The sequence below is a fragment of the Quercus lobata genome, chromosome 2 (genome assembly GCF_001633185.2).
Source record: "Quercus lobata isolate SW786 chromosome 2, ValleyOak3.0 Primary Assembly, whole genome shotgun sequence".
In the NCBI taxonomy this organism is placed as follows: domain Eukaryota; kingdom Viridiplantae; phylum Streptophyta; class Magnoliopsida; order Fagales; family Fagaceae; genus Quercus; species Quercus lobata.
Window position 1 is genome coordinate 2,461,208 of NC_044905.1, and position 16,155 is coordinate 2,477,362.

A 16,155-nucleotide genomic window follows, 5' to 3' on the forward strand; every position below is an offset into this window, starting at 1 on the left:
TCATAATTAACTTTCTAAATCCTCTTAATTTTTAGAGATAAAAAACAAATAAATAAAACTTGTACAATATATTGTAATAGTTTTGCCAATGGCTTGTAGTGTATAACCTCTTGTATTGGGTTCTATCCTCCACAATTACCTAATAAAATTGCATTTGTAATTCTTAGGGAAATTTTTTTTGAACAAAAATATTTTAGTTTTAACTTTTATTTTTTATCTTTAAATATTAATAATACTCTAGGTGTTTTTATTTATTTATTTATTTTATTTATCCTCAAATGCATGCTTAGATTTCTCGATTTTGTAACTGTAATCACTTATCGAGAGGCCTTCACATGTAGAATTCATTCGTGGTATTGATTAATCAAGTTCAATAATACCGCATGTTTTAGTTGCAAATGCATATGCATGGTGCTTTTCTTGATAAGAACTGTTTCCCTTAAAAAGAGCAGAGAAATAAGTGTGAACTGTGAAAGGACAAGGGACCCGATGAGTCTTAATTATGTTGATTGCAACATGGAAGGATCAGCAGCCACGTGTAACAACAACAAATCACCGCCGCACGATTGACCCATTAATTAGTTCTAACTTCTAATCTTATTATTTGTCAATTGACATAGAAACAAAGAAGCATAATCATAGATTCCATTGAAAAATTAAATCACTTTTTTTTTCTCAGCTATTATATGGAAGACACGTAGCTTATATAAGATGTGATGCTTTACCTAAGAAACACGTCAAAAAGTTGTCATTTTAAAAAGAAAACAACAAAAGGATATAAAGACTAATACCATATGATGAAAAAAAAAAAGCAAGGACGAGTGGTTCTAAGTTCTATGAGTATGAACATGTAGACATCACGTGTTATCTTTATAAAAAGTTTGGCTAAAGTATTCTACAAGGACAGCAATAAATATTTATTTATTTTTTGGGTCAGAAATTTGCAGTGAAATTGCATATTTCAAGGTTAATGTAATTAGATTATAAAATATTTTAGAATATACAAAATTATACTCTACTTATAAAAAAAAAAAAAAATATATATATATATATATATATACTCTACTATTCAAAGCGTCCAAAATATAAGATTTTATAATATCTTAAAGTACATACATTGGATAGGAATAAAAATATTTGTTTTGTTGCTGTGTCATATGGACCCATTTGTCACGGGAGTACTATAAAGTTACTACAAGTAGTCTTGGATTTTCGTGGCTGTTAAAAGTTTCTAAGAACGTAGGTAGGAGAATCCCGTTTGTATACATTGCTTAGAAAAATATAAAAATTGGTTTGTTGTTAATTTTGGAATTGGATATATCACTTCCAACTTTATCTCATAAATGCTACCAAAAAAAAGAAAACAACTTGTTTGCTTTTGGAAGAAAAAAGAAAACAACTTTAACTCTTAAATGACACTTAGTTATTAGTAATACTTTATACCATAATAATGCGATATATATGCATCATTAGCTTCTATAGGCATTTATAAACCTAAGCTTTCTTTGTTGCCAAAAAAAAAAAAAAAAAACCTAAGCTTTCTTCGAAAATAAATAAATAAACCTAAGCTCAATGCATAAATAAATAAATAAATAAATATATTCTTAAAAAAAAAAAAAAAACCTTTTTTGGCATATAAAATTTGTAAGATTTACCAAAATCAACATGTCAACGACATTTGATATATTTAAGTGCTTTGTAATTAGACTCAAATATATATAGTGTAGTTTGATAAAAACTATCAAAGCATTCAAAGTATGAGATTGAAATTACTTATTGAGTAAAATCATACTAATGTCACGTTTTGAATATAATAGAGTGAAAATCATGTTGATAGTTTATAAAGATATAAATTTGAAATTGGTTGAACGTATTATTGGTGGGATGAACTCGCAATTATTATCATTTTAAAAAATCACAATGAACGAACGACCTTGCTTAAACATGATAAATGTAAGGATAAATAACCTTCAAGTTAAAGGGGATATAACTCTTAAAGAGCACAAATTAATAAATTATGGAAGTTGTTAAAATCACATTACATATCAAGGAGGCATGAGGTTTTATATATGCTATTAATCTTGACCCCCCTAAGTATAAGAAAAACAATTCAAAAACACTCCTATTATCAAAAAAAAAAAAAAATTTGCGAGTGCTAATGTAAACATTTTTTTTTTTTGAGAAACTGCTAATATAAGCATTGAATAAGTTTAGGTCAACATCAAACTAATGTTATTTGAGTTATTCGTTTTTTTCTATAAATAGGTGAGAAAGTTATCTTAAATTGAAGTTGGGTGTGTAATCGGTTATACTTTCACTATCAATTATTATCACTTTGAAATAATATATCCCATTTAGTATCTAGTATTTACATATTTAGTATTGGGTGGAATTTCACGTTAAAAAACTATTAACTAAAAAGGAATCTTCATGAAAAATATCAATCCCTAAATTATGAGCATACCTATAGCACATTGTTTGGATAAACCGATATACTGGGAGAAGGAAAGGATGGCCTTAAATAGCTATGTGCTGCTTATTACAGAGTTATCCACATCATAATGATAAACATGTTAGCTTCACCACTAGGAAAAGCAATTTCTCCAGCTCACCAATCTGATAACATTGCATCCTGACCAAACATATAACACGTCACCATTCTCAGCAAAAACAAAAAATAAAATGTCACCATTAGTGTACAAGTGATTCGCTGGTGGGGACAGTATACTAGTTCACAATTCACATAACCTCTCGAATTTAGTGAATGTGACAAAGAAAGAACAATACCAAGACAGATATAGAGGTTTTTTGTTTTGTTTTTTTTTTTTTTTTGTTTTCCTGTTAGTTCATTAATTTATTTAGGGTTTAACCTTGGATACTAACTTGCAATTGTATTTTTTTTTTTAACTTATTAATCTATTTGTTTATGCAGCATTTTTAAGCCATATATTTTGTAGGCAGAGTTATAACTTTGTTAACTTTTAATAAATAAGTTCAACATAAAGTTAATCCAAACTCACATTGTCAATTTGGATTTGCTTAAAGAATGCATAACTAATTACAGTTATATATATCTAATGAAGTGACATTGGTATGGTAAATTGGTAATAGTCTTGTAAGTCAATGACATTACCAATCTTTGTTTATGTTTCAGATCCTACTTTTCATTATTGCAACTATCGAATTATTTATAAAAAATAAAAAATAAAACAATTATATCTAAAAAGAAAAAGTGAGAGATTTTAAAAAGTTTTATATGAATAGATACACAAATAAACCAAAACAAATGCACATTTAATGTAAGAAAAAATAGTTCTTATGGATGCATGTCCATGTTTTTCATGCCCAAGCACAAAAAATCATTCATCCAAAAAAATACAAGGATGTTCTCCATCTCTTGCATCGCCAGCTAATGTGACAGTGGCACCTTGTCTTTATTTTGTTCAGACAGAGAGTATATAGTATAGACATGACAGGTTAAGATGTACCCAACAACTTTTTCTTAAATTTTTGTTCTCTTTCCAGTTTCCACCATTTTTTTTAGTCTACTTGGGACATCGGGGCTCATCATTTGAGTGCAGTTTAAGCAAGTAGTATGATACAAATTGGAGAAAGAATGAGGCTGTCACTAGACTTATCCATCAACCATGCTTTTCAAAATTCTTACCATCTATATACACTAATTGATCTCCACCCACTTAGATTTTATTTTTTATCCTCAGCAAAAGAAAAAAAAAAAAAAAATCTAATGATAATATTGTTTTTTATTTTTATTTTTTAGGTTTACACTTTTATTTTATTTTAGAGGTATTTGCTAGTTTTAGTTCGATTGTCAAAAGTATTGTAGCTCAACTAGTTGATACTTCTTAGTATTTTCAACAAAAAACATCCTGAGTTTAACACTCTCTTCCCCTGAGTATTGAATTAAATATATATACTGGTAAATAAAAAATAGTTAGGGGGCTCCTAAGTTAAGACTCTACACCACAATCATTAATACATTAGGTAAACAGTTTGCAAGTAGGGTATAATGAGCCTATACATTTTTTGGTAAAAAATGATTAGAGGGGAGATCTCAAATTAAGACTCCATACCACAAACGTTAATGAGTTAGGTGAATAGTCTGTAGATAAGATATAAAGAACAACAACATATTGCAAGTAAGGGAGCCTCAAACCCATGCCCTAAGGCATGTTGGCCTAAGCCTTACCACTAGGCCAATCAACGTGTTGGTTGAGGAATCAAAATTAATTCTTCATTTGATAAATTCAAAGTTGATTCTTTGGGACCGACTAATGTTATTGGGATTGTAGTTAAATTATGCCATCTCTCATTATCGCCATGGTTAGGTTTAAGTGGGGTCTTTTCACATATTGATCATCACCACGCAAGTTTTTTTATTTTTAATATCTTTGGCAATTTTATTCAAAGAAGAAATACAATCACAACTTATTTAATTACATAATATTTGACATTGGAAGTTCAACCACATTGAAGGGGAGGGATGGTCACAATCGCAACTTATTTAAATACACTGTTTTTCTTGATATCTAAATTCTTGGTATATGTAAATTAACTTCAAAAATGCAGACTTTTTGAAAATTTGAATTAGGAGTGTACAAATAATTAAAGAGAAATGTTACGGACGCAAGATTTCAAAAAAATTGTTTAAAATAGTTAAATTAACAAGTTTTTATTGATTTTTATTTATGCCCATATCACCTTTAGCCATTATAACAAAATTTTTTATTTTTTTATTTTTAATCTATAAACTTTCTCTTAATTAAAATGACTACTTAGGAAAAGTAATGGACAAATAAAACATAAAATAAAATAAAATAAAAGAAGAGGAAGAGAAAATCCAGTTCTAGTGTGAACACGACTCTTTTTTTTTTTTTTTTTTTTTGAGTAGGTGTGAACACGGCTCTTTGATAGAAATCTCGTACACATTCTTAATCAATGAGTGTTCTTGAGATCCACACCATGAAGTCTTCTTTTTTTTTTTTTTTTTTTTTTTTGGTAAACACCACTCCATGTACATGTAGTCCACAACTATATATATATTTTATTTCAAAAAATATATATATTTTTTTTGCTCAATGCAGCCCACGACTTGTACTGTTGTACAGCTTTTTCACCCTCAGGGTATGAGACTTTGTCAACCTTTAAGGATTTCGTTGGACTATTTACTCAACCAGTCAGCCTTAAGAACTGACAACCCAATATAATTTTATATTTTAGGCATGAGAATGAGATGGCTGAGCTTTGTTGGGCAAAACAGTATCATTTCTAAACGAGTAGGATTACATTCTGAGATTCTTTTTATTAGCCAAAATTCTTAGTAAATTTGTACTACTGTATTAGTTTTATACTTTTATCCTTTTTTTATTTCACCCAAATCGAAGTCTAGGGTTCAGCAAAATAGAAAAAAAGAAAAAATCGAAGTCTAATAAGGTTTCAGCTATAAATGCACAGTAAAGAATTAAAGATTGGGTGGTCTCATCGTAATATTTTATATTTGAGACCTATTGTCCAAGAAAAAAAGAAAACCAATTTTTTTTAAGAGAGTTTCAGCGCATTTACTCATGTGGATAATTTTTTATCATCAGATCAAAACACCAATCGATTTTTAGTGTAGGCGATAATTAAATCCAAGATCTCTTATTAAACCATTAAAAACTTTACCAATTATGCCAACTAATACTCAAAAAGAAAACCAACTTTGAGCATGGTTCTTGAATCACTTCACATGATATTTTCAATGAATATATTGTGTTAACAATGATGGTCCATCAATGTCTCAATGGTACTTGTGGTATTGTTTGAGTTGTGGTGCTTTAATAAATATGTTGCATCAATGATGATAGCCCATCAAAGTCTCAATGATTCCCGTAGTATTATATATTGTCGACATGTAGCATAGGGTTGATGAGTCCATATCAAAAACATCCGCTTCTAGTTTTGAGAAAAAAAAAAAAAATTGTGAGAACTATTACCATATAATTTGTTGAAGACTAATCACTGTTCTTTTTAATTGAAATGTGAAGAGTCGGCACCTTTTAAGTGCATTGTTGAATTACTCTGTTGGCTAAATACTGTAAACAACGAGTAACGTAATCATCACAAAATTAAAGGGCCTTAGTACCTTTTTTACTGGATTAGCAGTTAATTAGCACCTTTATTAATGCCACATTTGAGGATTTTTAGCCACATTTGTTGCCATTTTATATTTTTATACCTAGAACTATGTTTACTTCATCAGAATAAGATAAGAGAAACACAATTATAGCTCTTAGAGTATGCCAACTAGTAAATGACATATTAATGCCACATTTTAGGCTTTAGCTACTTTTTTTTTTTAATCCCTTGAACTATGTTTATTTTATTTTACTATTATTGTTTTTTTTTTTGGAGAATAAGATAAGAGAACCTAATCAGCTCTTAGTGCATGCCAAATAGTAAATGACATTTGACCTTACAACATCTTATTCTTTATGCTCCCCCATCGGTGAATAAGGGATCAAGTCTCATGAAGGACATGCTGCTTTTTTATTATTGGAATGAAAGACATTTGTAGACACCCAACAGGCTGGGTTTAAATTTACACATGTCATTCATTAAAAAAAAGATTCTCATAAAAAAAAAAAATGTAGATTAGTATTTTGCTATTTTTATCATCAAAATATTAACACACATCATCGAAAAATTTTCCAAATTTTATCATCAAAATATTAACACACATCATCCAAAAATTTTCCAAAAATATTTGAAGTCCAAATATTTTCGGTAACCTCTCTTTCTATTCTAGAATGAATTCGTTAGATAATTTAGATTCCTATAGATTCACATAAATGGATAATAACAAACATTTTCAATTAGTTTTTTTTTTTTTTTTTGGTAATATTTTTAAAAGTTCCAAAAAAATAGCATTTTAGTAATACTAAAATAACAATTTTTTTTTTAACAATATTTTTCACTAACTTACTAAGGTGTTTAAGTTATTTTATTTTATAAATATAGTAAAATTTAAACATATGACATTTACTTCATAATTATTAGTCTTATTTTTATATTAAAACTTAAGATATTAATTGATTTTTAATATAAACAGAATTTATCGCATCCATCACAAAAATGCTAAGCTGTGAGAAATTTCATGCTCTTAGTCTTCTTATAGCACCACAATACGCCAACTAAACCCACTTATTATACCACTTCTAGTTTTATTTATTTATTTAAAATTAGTAAAAAAAATACTAAATAAGTAAATTAGATAAAGATTTTAATAAAGAATAATGACAAACAAGAACAAGGATACACTAAAAATATAGTGTACAAAGAGGTGTTCAACAATCTCCCAAAAATACAAAATACTCATTAGAATAATTTTTTTTTTTAGTTGTTATTATTTTATATTTGATAGTTATTATGCCAATACATTTTATTACCTTTTATTATTATTATTATAATAGTTAGTTGTTTCATTATTTCTTACTATTATCAATTCTTCAAAATACTTGCTAAGAGTATCATAGTTTGTGCTTCATGGTTTGGTAAAATTCAATTTCCAGAAAATTCTCGACTAAGCCAGATACATGTATTAATCTCAGTTTACTACAACTTCTTCAATACCCAAACAAAGATAAATAGAAAACCAACATTAAAATTTCTTTTTTTTCCCCTAATCATTCCAACAACACCAAACAAATTAGATTAGTTTAGAAGATAGCAACACCAAACAAATTAGTTTAGAAGATAGCAGATATTCCTTTTGTTATTATAATAATTATTTATTTGGTTATTGTTTATTAAATAAAATATATATTATATAAGTTTATAATAAAACCGTATAAAGCAGGGGCCTTTAACTAGTTAGATAAATAAGTTAAGAAAAAACTAATACCCACTCCAAAAAAAAAAAAAAAGCCTCCATTCCCAAATTCACTGAACTTTTTTTCTAATTTCACAATTAACAAAAAAAATCTGATATCTCTCTAATCTCTCTCTAGAATCATTGTGCCAACTATAAACACCGCCCAAAGCGAAACTGTCGAAAGCTGCAGTGGCAGCAGTAGTAATAGTACCACTACTCTACTCCAAAATACAATCACACCCCCGAACAAAAAACACCAACGCACACAGCTTTCTTTCTCTCACTCTCAAAATCCACATTATACACCTCTTTCACCATTGCAATAGCCACTGCTAGTTTTTTCTAGAAACGAAGAGAGAGAGAGAGAGAGAGAGAGAGAGAGAGAGCGATGCAGAAACGGAGGTGGAGATGGATATCGTTAAATTTGCTTCGCAAGTTGCTAATGTACGCCGTGTGCGTGATAGCGCTGGTGGCTTTGTTCTCCGTTCACCTTTTCCCTTCTTCTTCCTCCATCAAAGTCCCTAACTTCTCTGACGCTTTCAAGCTCCCCACGGTAACCGCTTCTCTCAAATTAGGGATTCTAAAACCTTCTCTGTGATCTCTTAACCGTTTCGATCATTCTGTTAAAGTTTCAGCTACAGATATTTTGGAATACACTGTTACTGGATTTTTTTTTTTTTTGAGATTAGGTAGAATCGAAATGGAAAAGGAGAATTTAATTTTCTGGATTTTTTATTTTTATTATTATTTTTTTATGTGAATTATTATTTGTTGTTGTTGGTAGGTTATGGAGATTAGGTATTTTTGCTGATCTAATATAAATTACTGTTCATATTTGTTTGGTTTGGTTTGGTTTTTTAGCAACATGAATTGAAGCATCAAAGCTGGACTCGAGAGCTCACTCCGCCACATTTGTCAAAAGGAAAAGATCCTCTCTCTTCTCATTCTCGCCAGGTTTTCTGTTACTTTCTTTATTTTTATTTATTTTTATAATTTTTTTGGTATTCAGTTTGATTTTGTATTCAAATAATGTGGCTTAGTTTAATCAAATTCCTCAGAATATCATTGTTTTTATTTTATTTTATAATTTTATAATTTCTGAACTTTATATATATATATATATATGGATTTAGTGCTTGAGTTTGCTGTAATACTTGTTGGATTGAGTTTGTTTCTCTCTTTAATATATTTATTTTTAATTTCTTGATTTTTTTGTTGTACAGAGTTTGATTTAGATGCTGATGGATTAAGCAATGCGGTTTAGTTCAATGAAATTTCTCATAATAAAACTTAAAAAAAAAAAAAAAAAAATTTAAATCCAATTTTTTAAGCAATCAGATGATGATTTATTGCTAATTTTTTTTAGGGGATTTGGTGTTTAAGTTTGCTGTAATACTTGTTATTTGTTAGTGGATTGAGTCTGTTTCTCTCTTTATTTATTTATTTTTTAATTTCTTGATTTGTTTTTGTACTGAGTTTGATTTAGATGCTGATGGATTAAGCTATGTGGTTTAGTTCAATGAAATTTCTCATAATATCACTTTAATAAAAAATTTTAATCCAAAATTTTAAGCAACCAGTTAATGATTTATTGCTAGTTTTTTTGTTGTTTTTGGGGATTTGGTGTTTGAGTTTGCTGTAATACTAGTTAATGGTGGATTGAGTCTGGTAGAGTTAGTTATTAGGTGTACATATTGATACAAAGCAGTCATGCGTCTTTCGTGTTTTTCACTCCTTTAGATTTGACAGTTGGTTGGTGCTAGAGAGATTTCGGATTACGACAAGCTATGGAAGCGATCATCGAATAGCAAATTTGAGCCTTGCATAGAGCCTAGTGCTAATTATACACGTAAGAAAAATTGTCTGATCTCAAGGGTTTTTATAATTTGGGAGTGTTTGATATCAATATGTACTTAAACTTTTTTTTCATTTATTACAATTATTGTTTATCCAGCTCCGGGAGAGTCGCGAGGTTACCTTCTAGTGCATGCAAATGGTGGGCTTAACCAGATGCGTTTTGGGGTGTGTATTATGCTTTCTCTGTCTCATGTGATAAGCTCGATAGTAATATGTTTGTATATGTATCTTGCTTGTTATTGGTTATTATATCATCTTTTTGAATTGCATGTGTTCTAGTAATTTTGGGTTTCTGTCTTTGATTGGTGCAAAGTTGTGGAAGTGGGTAAAATTGGGATACAACAAACAGTCCCGGTCTAATTTATTGTAATGTCGTTCTAAGTTCCCATATGCTTGTACATCTTTTGCAGGCAATGAAATGACAGTGCATGAAATCCTTTTGTACTATTTCCAATTAATATGTTGGATAAACGTGATTTTTGATTGCTAGTTGCTTATTCTATGATTATCAACCTCAACTTTCTTCCTTTCCAAACTGGGGGCAATCTCTACAATGTATTTTAATAAGGCTTTGGGTGTTCCTCTCCCTTAATTAATATGTGGAGATGTGTCCCGTGCCATCATTGTTTTCTTGCTGCACCTCAGAGAGCTTCTGTTATGTAGTAGATTTACAAATATAGGGAGTTTAGGGATACAAAAAGCCTGGTCTGGTTCTGCCTTGACTTTATTGTGTTTTCTAGTTTTTATGATTTCAACATTAGCAAATAGGAAACACACAGTAGTTCAAAATCTCATGGTGTCACGATTGCACATTATCAGACTGACCTGACCTGCTATTTTTTGGTCAACCAAGCTTCAATTTTTTAAACAGGTTGGGCTTATTCGTGCTAACCAATTCATGCAACTTTCAACGTTTTGGGGTTGTTTCCCTAAGCTCAATGAGGCCAATTTAACACCAAATTCAATAGAGATACTGATTTTTATACTTTTCTTGTTCAAAAACCGAATCAACTTTTTTATGTGGCCTGACTCATTCTACTTCTTGATCTGAATAACTGATCGGAAATAACTACCCCTGGCAGTTGCACTAAGTCATAAATGTTGTGCAGCACAGACATCAAATTCCTCTCAAAAAGCAATCTAACGTCAATGGGAAATGGCTGTCAAGCATTTAGGCTGAAACTTAGGTGATTGGACCTTCTGTGATGATGCTTATTCAGTGCTTAGATGTGAATGAAATATGAGCCTTATGCTTTTTAATATGTTAAAAATCTGTAATGTAGTCATATAGTCAAGAAAACTTGTTTTAGGGCTGTGACCATAACATGATTTTGCCTCAGTTAGCATAAGATGCTTTTGATGGGGTTGGACAAGGAGACATAATATATATATGGTGTCAATAGGTTGGTTTTTTTGAGTTGAGTATCTCATAATCATTTGGATTTATCCTTTTCCACAGATATATGGTCCTGAATGTCGCCCCCCCCCCCCCCCCCCCACCCTTTTTTGTTCTTCTCCTCCCATTCCCCCACCCTTTTTTGTTCTTCTCCTCCCATTCTCTTATACATTCACAGGGACTATACTTACAAACATGACTCTAATTAAAAGACACACACAAGGACATTCAAACATACTTATGCAGTTCATGCATTAATTAGTGTCGAAGCTTTTAGTGTTTTCAAACTAAACATGACATTCAGAAATAATGATATATCTTATATGAGAGATGACATGGACCTAGATTACCTATATGCTTCTCAAATGCAATGTTGTAAATATGCTGCTGCAATGTTTGTCATCTATAAACCTGTCATGTTGATATAATGCATCAAATTTCTGTGCTTTTTACCTGCTCTGGGACTAAAAACACACTTCATTTAATTATGAGAAATCCACTTGTTGTGGTCCTCATTTCACCTGTTCTCTTTCTATTCTTTGTATTAATTCTAAAACATTCTACCCAAACATTGATAGTTATAGAATGTGGTCAATAATTTATTTGGCTGCTTATTGGAGCTAAGTTACTCATTCTGAAATTGCAGATATGTGACATGGTGGCTGTAGCCCGTATCATAAATGCCACTCTTGTAATTCCTGAACTTGATAAGAAGTCATTTTGGCAGGACAATAGGTAGGAAATTCACCCCAAACCCCTTCCCCCCCATTTTTTTTTCTTTCTAAGTCATGTTTTATACTAATGATGCAATACTTTTTATTTGTTCAATTTGCAGTCACTTCTCAGATGTTTTTGATGAAGATCATTTTATTAATGTTCTGGCTAATGATGTAAGAGTTGTAAAAAAGCTTCCTAAGGAATTGGCTACTGCGTCTAAATCAAAGAAAGAGTTCAGAAGCTGGTCTGGTGTAGAATACTATGAGGACGAGATTACTAACTCCTGGTTAAATCATCAGGTATGTTTATTTGACTGCTTCTGGTCCATGCATTTGTTGGTTTTCTTTTTCTAAATTCAGCATCTTATTATTTACCTATCTCTTCAGTTTTTTCCCCCTTTAATGCTATCTTATTATATAATATTTCTTTTCAGATTATTCAAGCTTCCAAATCTGATTCTCGCTTAGCAAATAACTATTTACCTCTAGACATTCAGAAACTGCGCTGCCGTGCCTGTTATGAAGCCCTTCGTTTTGCACCTCGAATTGAAGCAATGGGAAAAGTAATTTCTCCGAAATGCTCATCTGATTTTTGGTGTGGTGTGGCTTTATCTCAACCGTGTCCTATGCAGTGACCATTATTTATATATATTTTTATCTATGATGTAGTTGTTGGTTGATCGGATGAGATCCTATGGCCCCTACATTGCTCTGCATTTACGGTTTGAGAAGGACATGCTTGCCTTTAGTGGCTGCACACAGGAGCTGTCTCCAGCTGAAGCTGAGGAACTAAGGATGTTAAGGTATGAAATTCTTACTCTTGCTGTCCTGAACAATCAGTTAATTTTTCTGAATTCATATATAGAACAATCCTTTATCTACATGATGCGATGCCAGCATATTTTTTTTTTAATATATATATATTCATGTTATTCTGTCCTTGTAGAAATAACACTGATAACTGGAAAATAAAGGACATTGATTCTAAGGAACAAAGATCCAAAGGCGAATGCCCCTTAACTCCTAAAGAGGTTGGATTTTTTCTCTCTGCTCTTGGGTACCCATCAAACACTCCTATATACATTGCTGCTGGAGAGACATATGGGGGTGATTCTCATATGGCTTATCTGCTATCCCGCTATCCCTATATAATGAGCAAGGTATGAAGCTGCATTGTTAAACTTGATTCTTTGCTTGATATTCTCATATTAAGGAATAATGTCAATTGTCCTGTTACTAAATAAACCACGCAGATTAGTTTTATACACTATATTAGCTGGATCCATGGTTCACTTTCTTATGTTAATGGTATCTCAAATTTGTTGGAGGGACTGAAGTAACCCTCACAAAATATCAGAGAATACATAGAAAATAAACTACTGCTATAATACTTTTGGCCTAGCTTACTTGAATCATTAAGTGAGAAGCACGAACACCTCAAAACCCCCGGCAAGTCTTGACACGTGTATGTGTTGGACAAGTCGAGGACACTCTTGCATGCTTGTCCTCATTGTGTTGGAGGATTTTTTTTATCCAATTAAAAAAATTTCTTTGATTCTATATATAAATAAATAAATAAAAAATCAAGGATTTTTTATGTTTTTAAAGATTTTCATTGGCATTATTAATTTCTAAAAATGAACATAAACATAAAATATGCCTATAAATCAATAAAATATACCTAGAGATTTATATCAGTTAATTAATTGTCATATTTCCATCATTTCAGTGTCTTAATTTTTCAAGAATGGCTATGTCACCTTGTTCCTTGTTGTGTCATGTCAGTGTCTATGTTTGTACTTCTTAGATCACTAATGAACCAAACTCAACCTATGGAGAGTTGAAGTTCAAAATCATGCTCTTTATCTACAATTATTAATAATTCTCTCCCTCTCTCTCATACACAGCTAGTAAATTTTTTAAAAATATATATTATTGTTGAATTTTGATTGCTTTTCTTATTTTTGTATATCTTTTTTTTTTTTTTTTTTTTTTTTTTTGGGGGGGGGGGGGTGTGGGGAATGGTTGGGGGTGCTAAGGACCCCAGGGAAAAAAGCAAACAAAAAAGAAAGAAAGAAAGATTAACATCTTGTGATCACTTTGCAGGAAAAGTTGGCAACTGTTGAGGAGCTTCAGCCTTTTATCAATCATGGCTCTCAGCTTGCTGCACTTGACTACATTGTATCTGTTGAAAGCAATGTATTTATTCCATCATACTCTGGGAACATGGCAAAAGCAGTTGAAGGCCATCGTCGTTTTCTTGGACATAGGAAAACAATAGTTCCTTTCAGGTAAGACAGTTTCTTTTTTGGAGTTAGTCTAGGATTACATAACTTTCTATCCACTTTGCATACTTCCATCAATTGCTACATATAATTAATTGTGGTTCTTGTTCTTCTTTTTGTCTATCAGGAAAATCATTGTTCGTCTGTTTGACAAACTTGAGAATGCAACTCTGAAAGAAAGAAATAAAATTTCAAGTCAAATTATTGATGCACATAAAAAGCGGTATGTACTAGGTTTTATAATAATCAGTGGCTACATTTTAGACAATGGATTTACTATTTGTTCTTTTGGTTGTATATCTTGATCCTTGACTGCCAATCCATGGTTCTCCTTAGGGTCAGTCTAAGAACCCTTTTGATACATCTTACATGTATTTCATTAGAAATTTCCTACCCCTCTCAAGTGGAACTTGCATATGCAAGTCATTACCTGGTGTGGTTTAGAGCAGAAGCCTGGGGACACTCATATTCAAGTCATTCCCATTTTTTTTCCCCCATCCTCTTTAAACTGCTATTACTGTGATTATGGAAGAATATAATTTTGGAGATTCGTTGGATTTATGTGGAGAACTAGATGGATTTTTTTTTTCATATGTTTGGTTGAGTGATTAGTGTGATTAATAGGCTACAGTGTCACACCATTCCTATAAGCCTGCTGGAGGGATAAGACTATAGATCTTGCACTCCCAACTGAAGAGCAGCATTCACCTTTGGTAGGGGGGCTACCAGAATACATTTTGGCCCACAGGAAACTGGGAATTCTTCTTTGGTGCCCCCTTTTCCCTTTTCTTCTGATGTTTGACACTATGGTGGAGAAATATTTTCCATTTTCTAAATAGTTTATGTTCTGATAAATCATATGCACCGGCTTTACATAGATGTGTTTTTTGTTTGTTACATTGGTTGCTCAGGCAAGGGTCACCGAGGAAGAGAAAAGGCCCCATTTCTGGAACAAGGGGCATGGACAGATTCCGTTCTGAAGAATCCTTTTACACAAACCCTAAACCAGAGTGTTTATGTCAGAGGGAAACACCAAATGTAAACACCTCTCACATTATCAGGTAGATCAGATTGTGCAGAACAATTTTTCTTCAAAATGATTCCTATGCTGATGCAGTGGTGGCACATTGCGTTCCATATAATTTGTTGGAGCAATACAAGCTGGTGGTAGTGCTTCCATTATACACATAGGGATCCGGCGTGTATTTCCCGGGCGTAAAGAAAGCTGGGGGGCGATATTGTAAAATACAGATGAAGAGAACAATTGCATTAGGGTGCACAGTAGGGACTGATCACCAAAGATAGGGCCTTCCAAGCACCATTTTTTTGTTTGGAGTTCGCCAGGTTATTAAAAAAAAAGAGTTGCATAGAGAATTCATTGGGATACCATACTTTGTTTCTGCTTTGTTAGGAATAAAGTACACTTTTCATGTATGTAGTATTTCATTCGTAGGCATTGAGCGCAATAAAGAATTAGATTTTCGTTTCTTTACTTCGCAGTCACCATTCTTTTCTTCTTTCCTGGCGCTCAACTCATTATGGTTTAGATGGTGCTGTATTATTCTAGCCTGAGTTTAGCTACAATACTTCCGGGGCTAAAGGGAAACAACAATGCTAATAAAACAATCTTTTTCACTACTTGCTCAAGTGGAAAGTTGTGATTGAAATAATATCATTTTTACAAAGATTCACCATAAAAACATTCTTCTCATATGCCCATCACAATTCACAACAGGATACCTCAATATTTATTAAAAATAGAAGTGAAAAGTTGTATCACTCAACTTATTGAATGGAAAAATTAGGATTAGATTAGGGTGGGTCTACCGTCCCTGCATCCCGAAAGGTTGCATTTTTCTCCCCACTTATATGACGATTCAAAAAATTGATAAAAAATTTAAAAATATAATTATAATATTGTCTTATATAAAGGATAAAATTTAGCTATAAAATTAGTTGTGACCTAAGATTATAACCTTACTCAATATCTTTTTATTGTAGGTAAAATTTGTCAAATCCACTATTGAA

General features: G+C 31.5%; 1 protein-coding gene across 2 annotated transcripts; it reads left to right on the forward strand.

Annotated features, from left to right (window-relative positions):
• Positions 1-8,030: 8,030 nt before the first annotated feature.
• LOC115973876 (O-fucosyltransferase 7) lies at positions 8,031-15,619 on the forward strand. Of its 2 annotated transcripts, XM_031094114.1 has the most exons (12): positions 8,031-8,426; positions 8,735-8,827; positions 9,623-9,722; positions 9,828-9,895; positions 11,773-11,861; positions 11,962-12,142; positions 12,277-12,405; positions 12,512-12,645; positions 12,789-13,002; positions 13,949-14,133; positions 14,255-14,350; positions 15,039-15,619. In XM_031094114.1, the coding sequence occupies exons 1-12, from the start codon at positions 8,262-8,264 to the stop codon at positions 15,190-15,192; spliced, it is 1,608 nt and encodes a 535-aa protein (XP_030949974.1). In that variant the 5' UTR covers positions 8,031-8,261; the 3' UTR covers positions 15,193-15,619. The 2 variants fall into 2 exon arrangements, with proteins under 2 accessions (XP_030949974.1, XP_030949975.1); XM_031094115.1 differs by lacking the exon at positions 8,031-8,426 and having other exon boundaries at positions 8,742-8,827; positions 9,614-9,722.
• Positions 15,620-16,155: the final 536 nt, after the last annotated feature.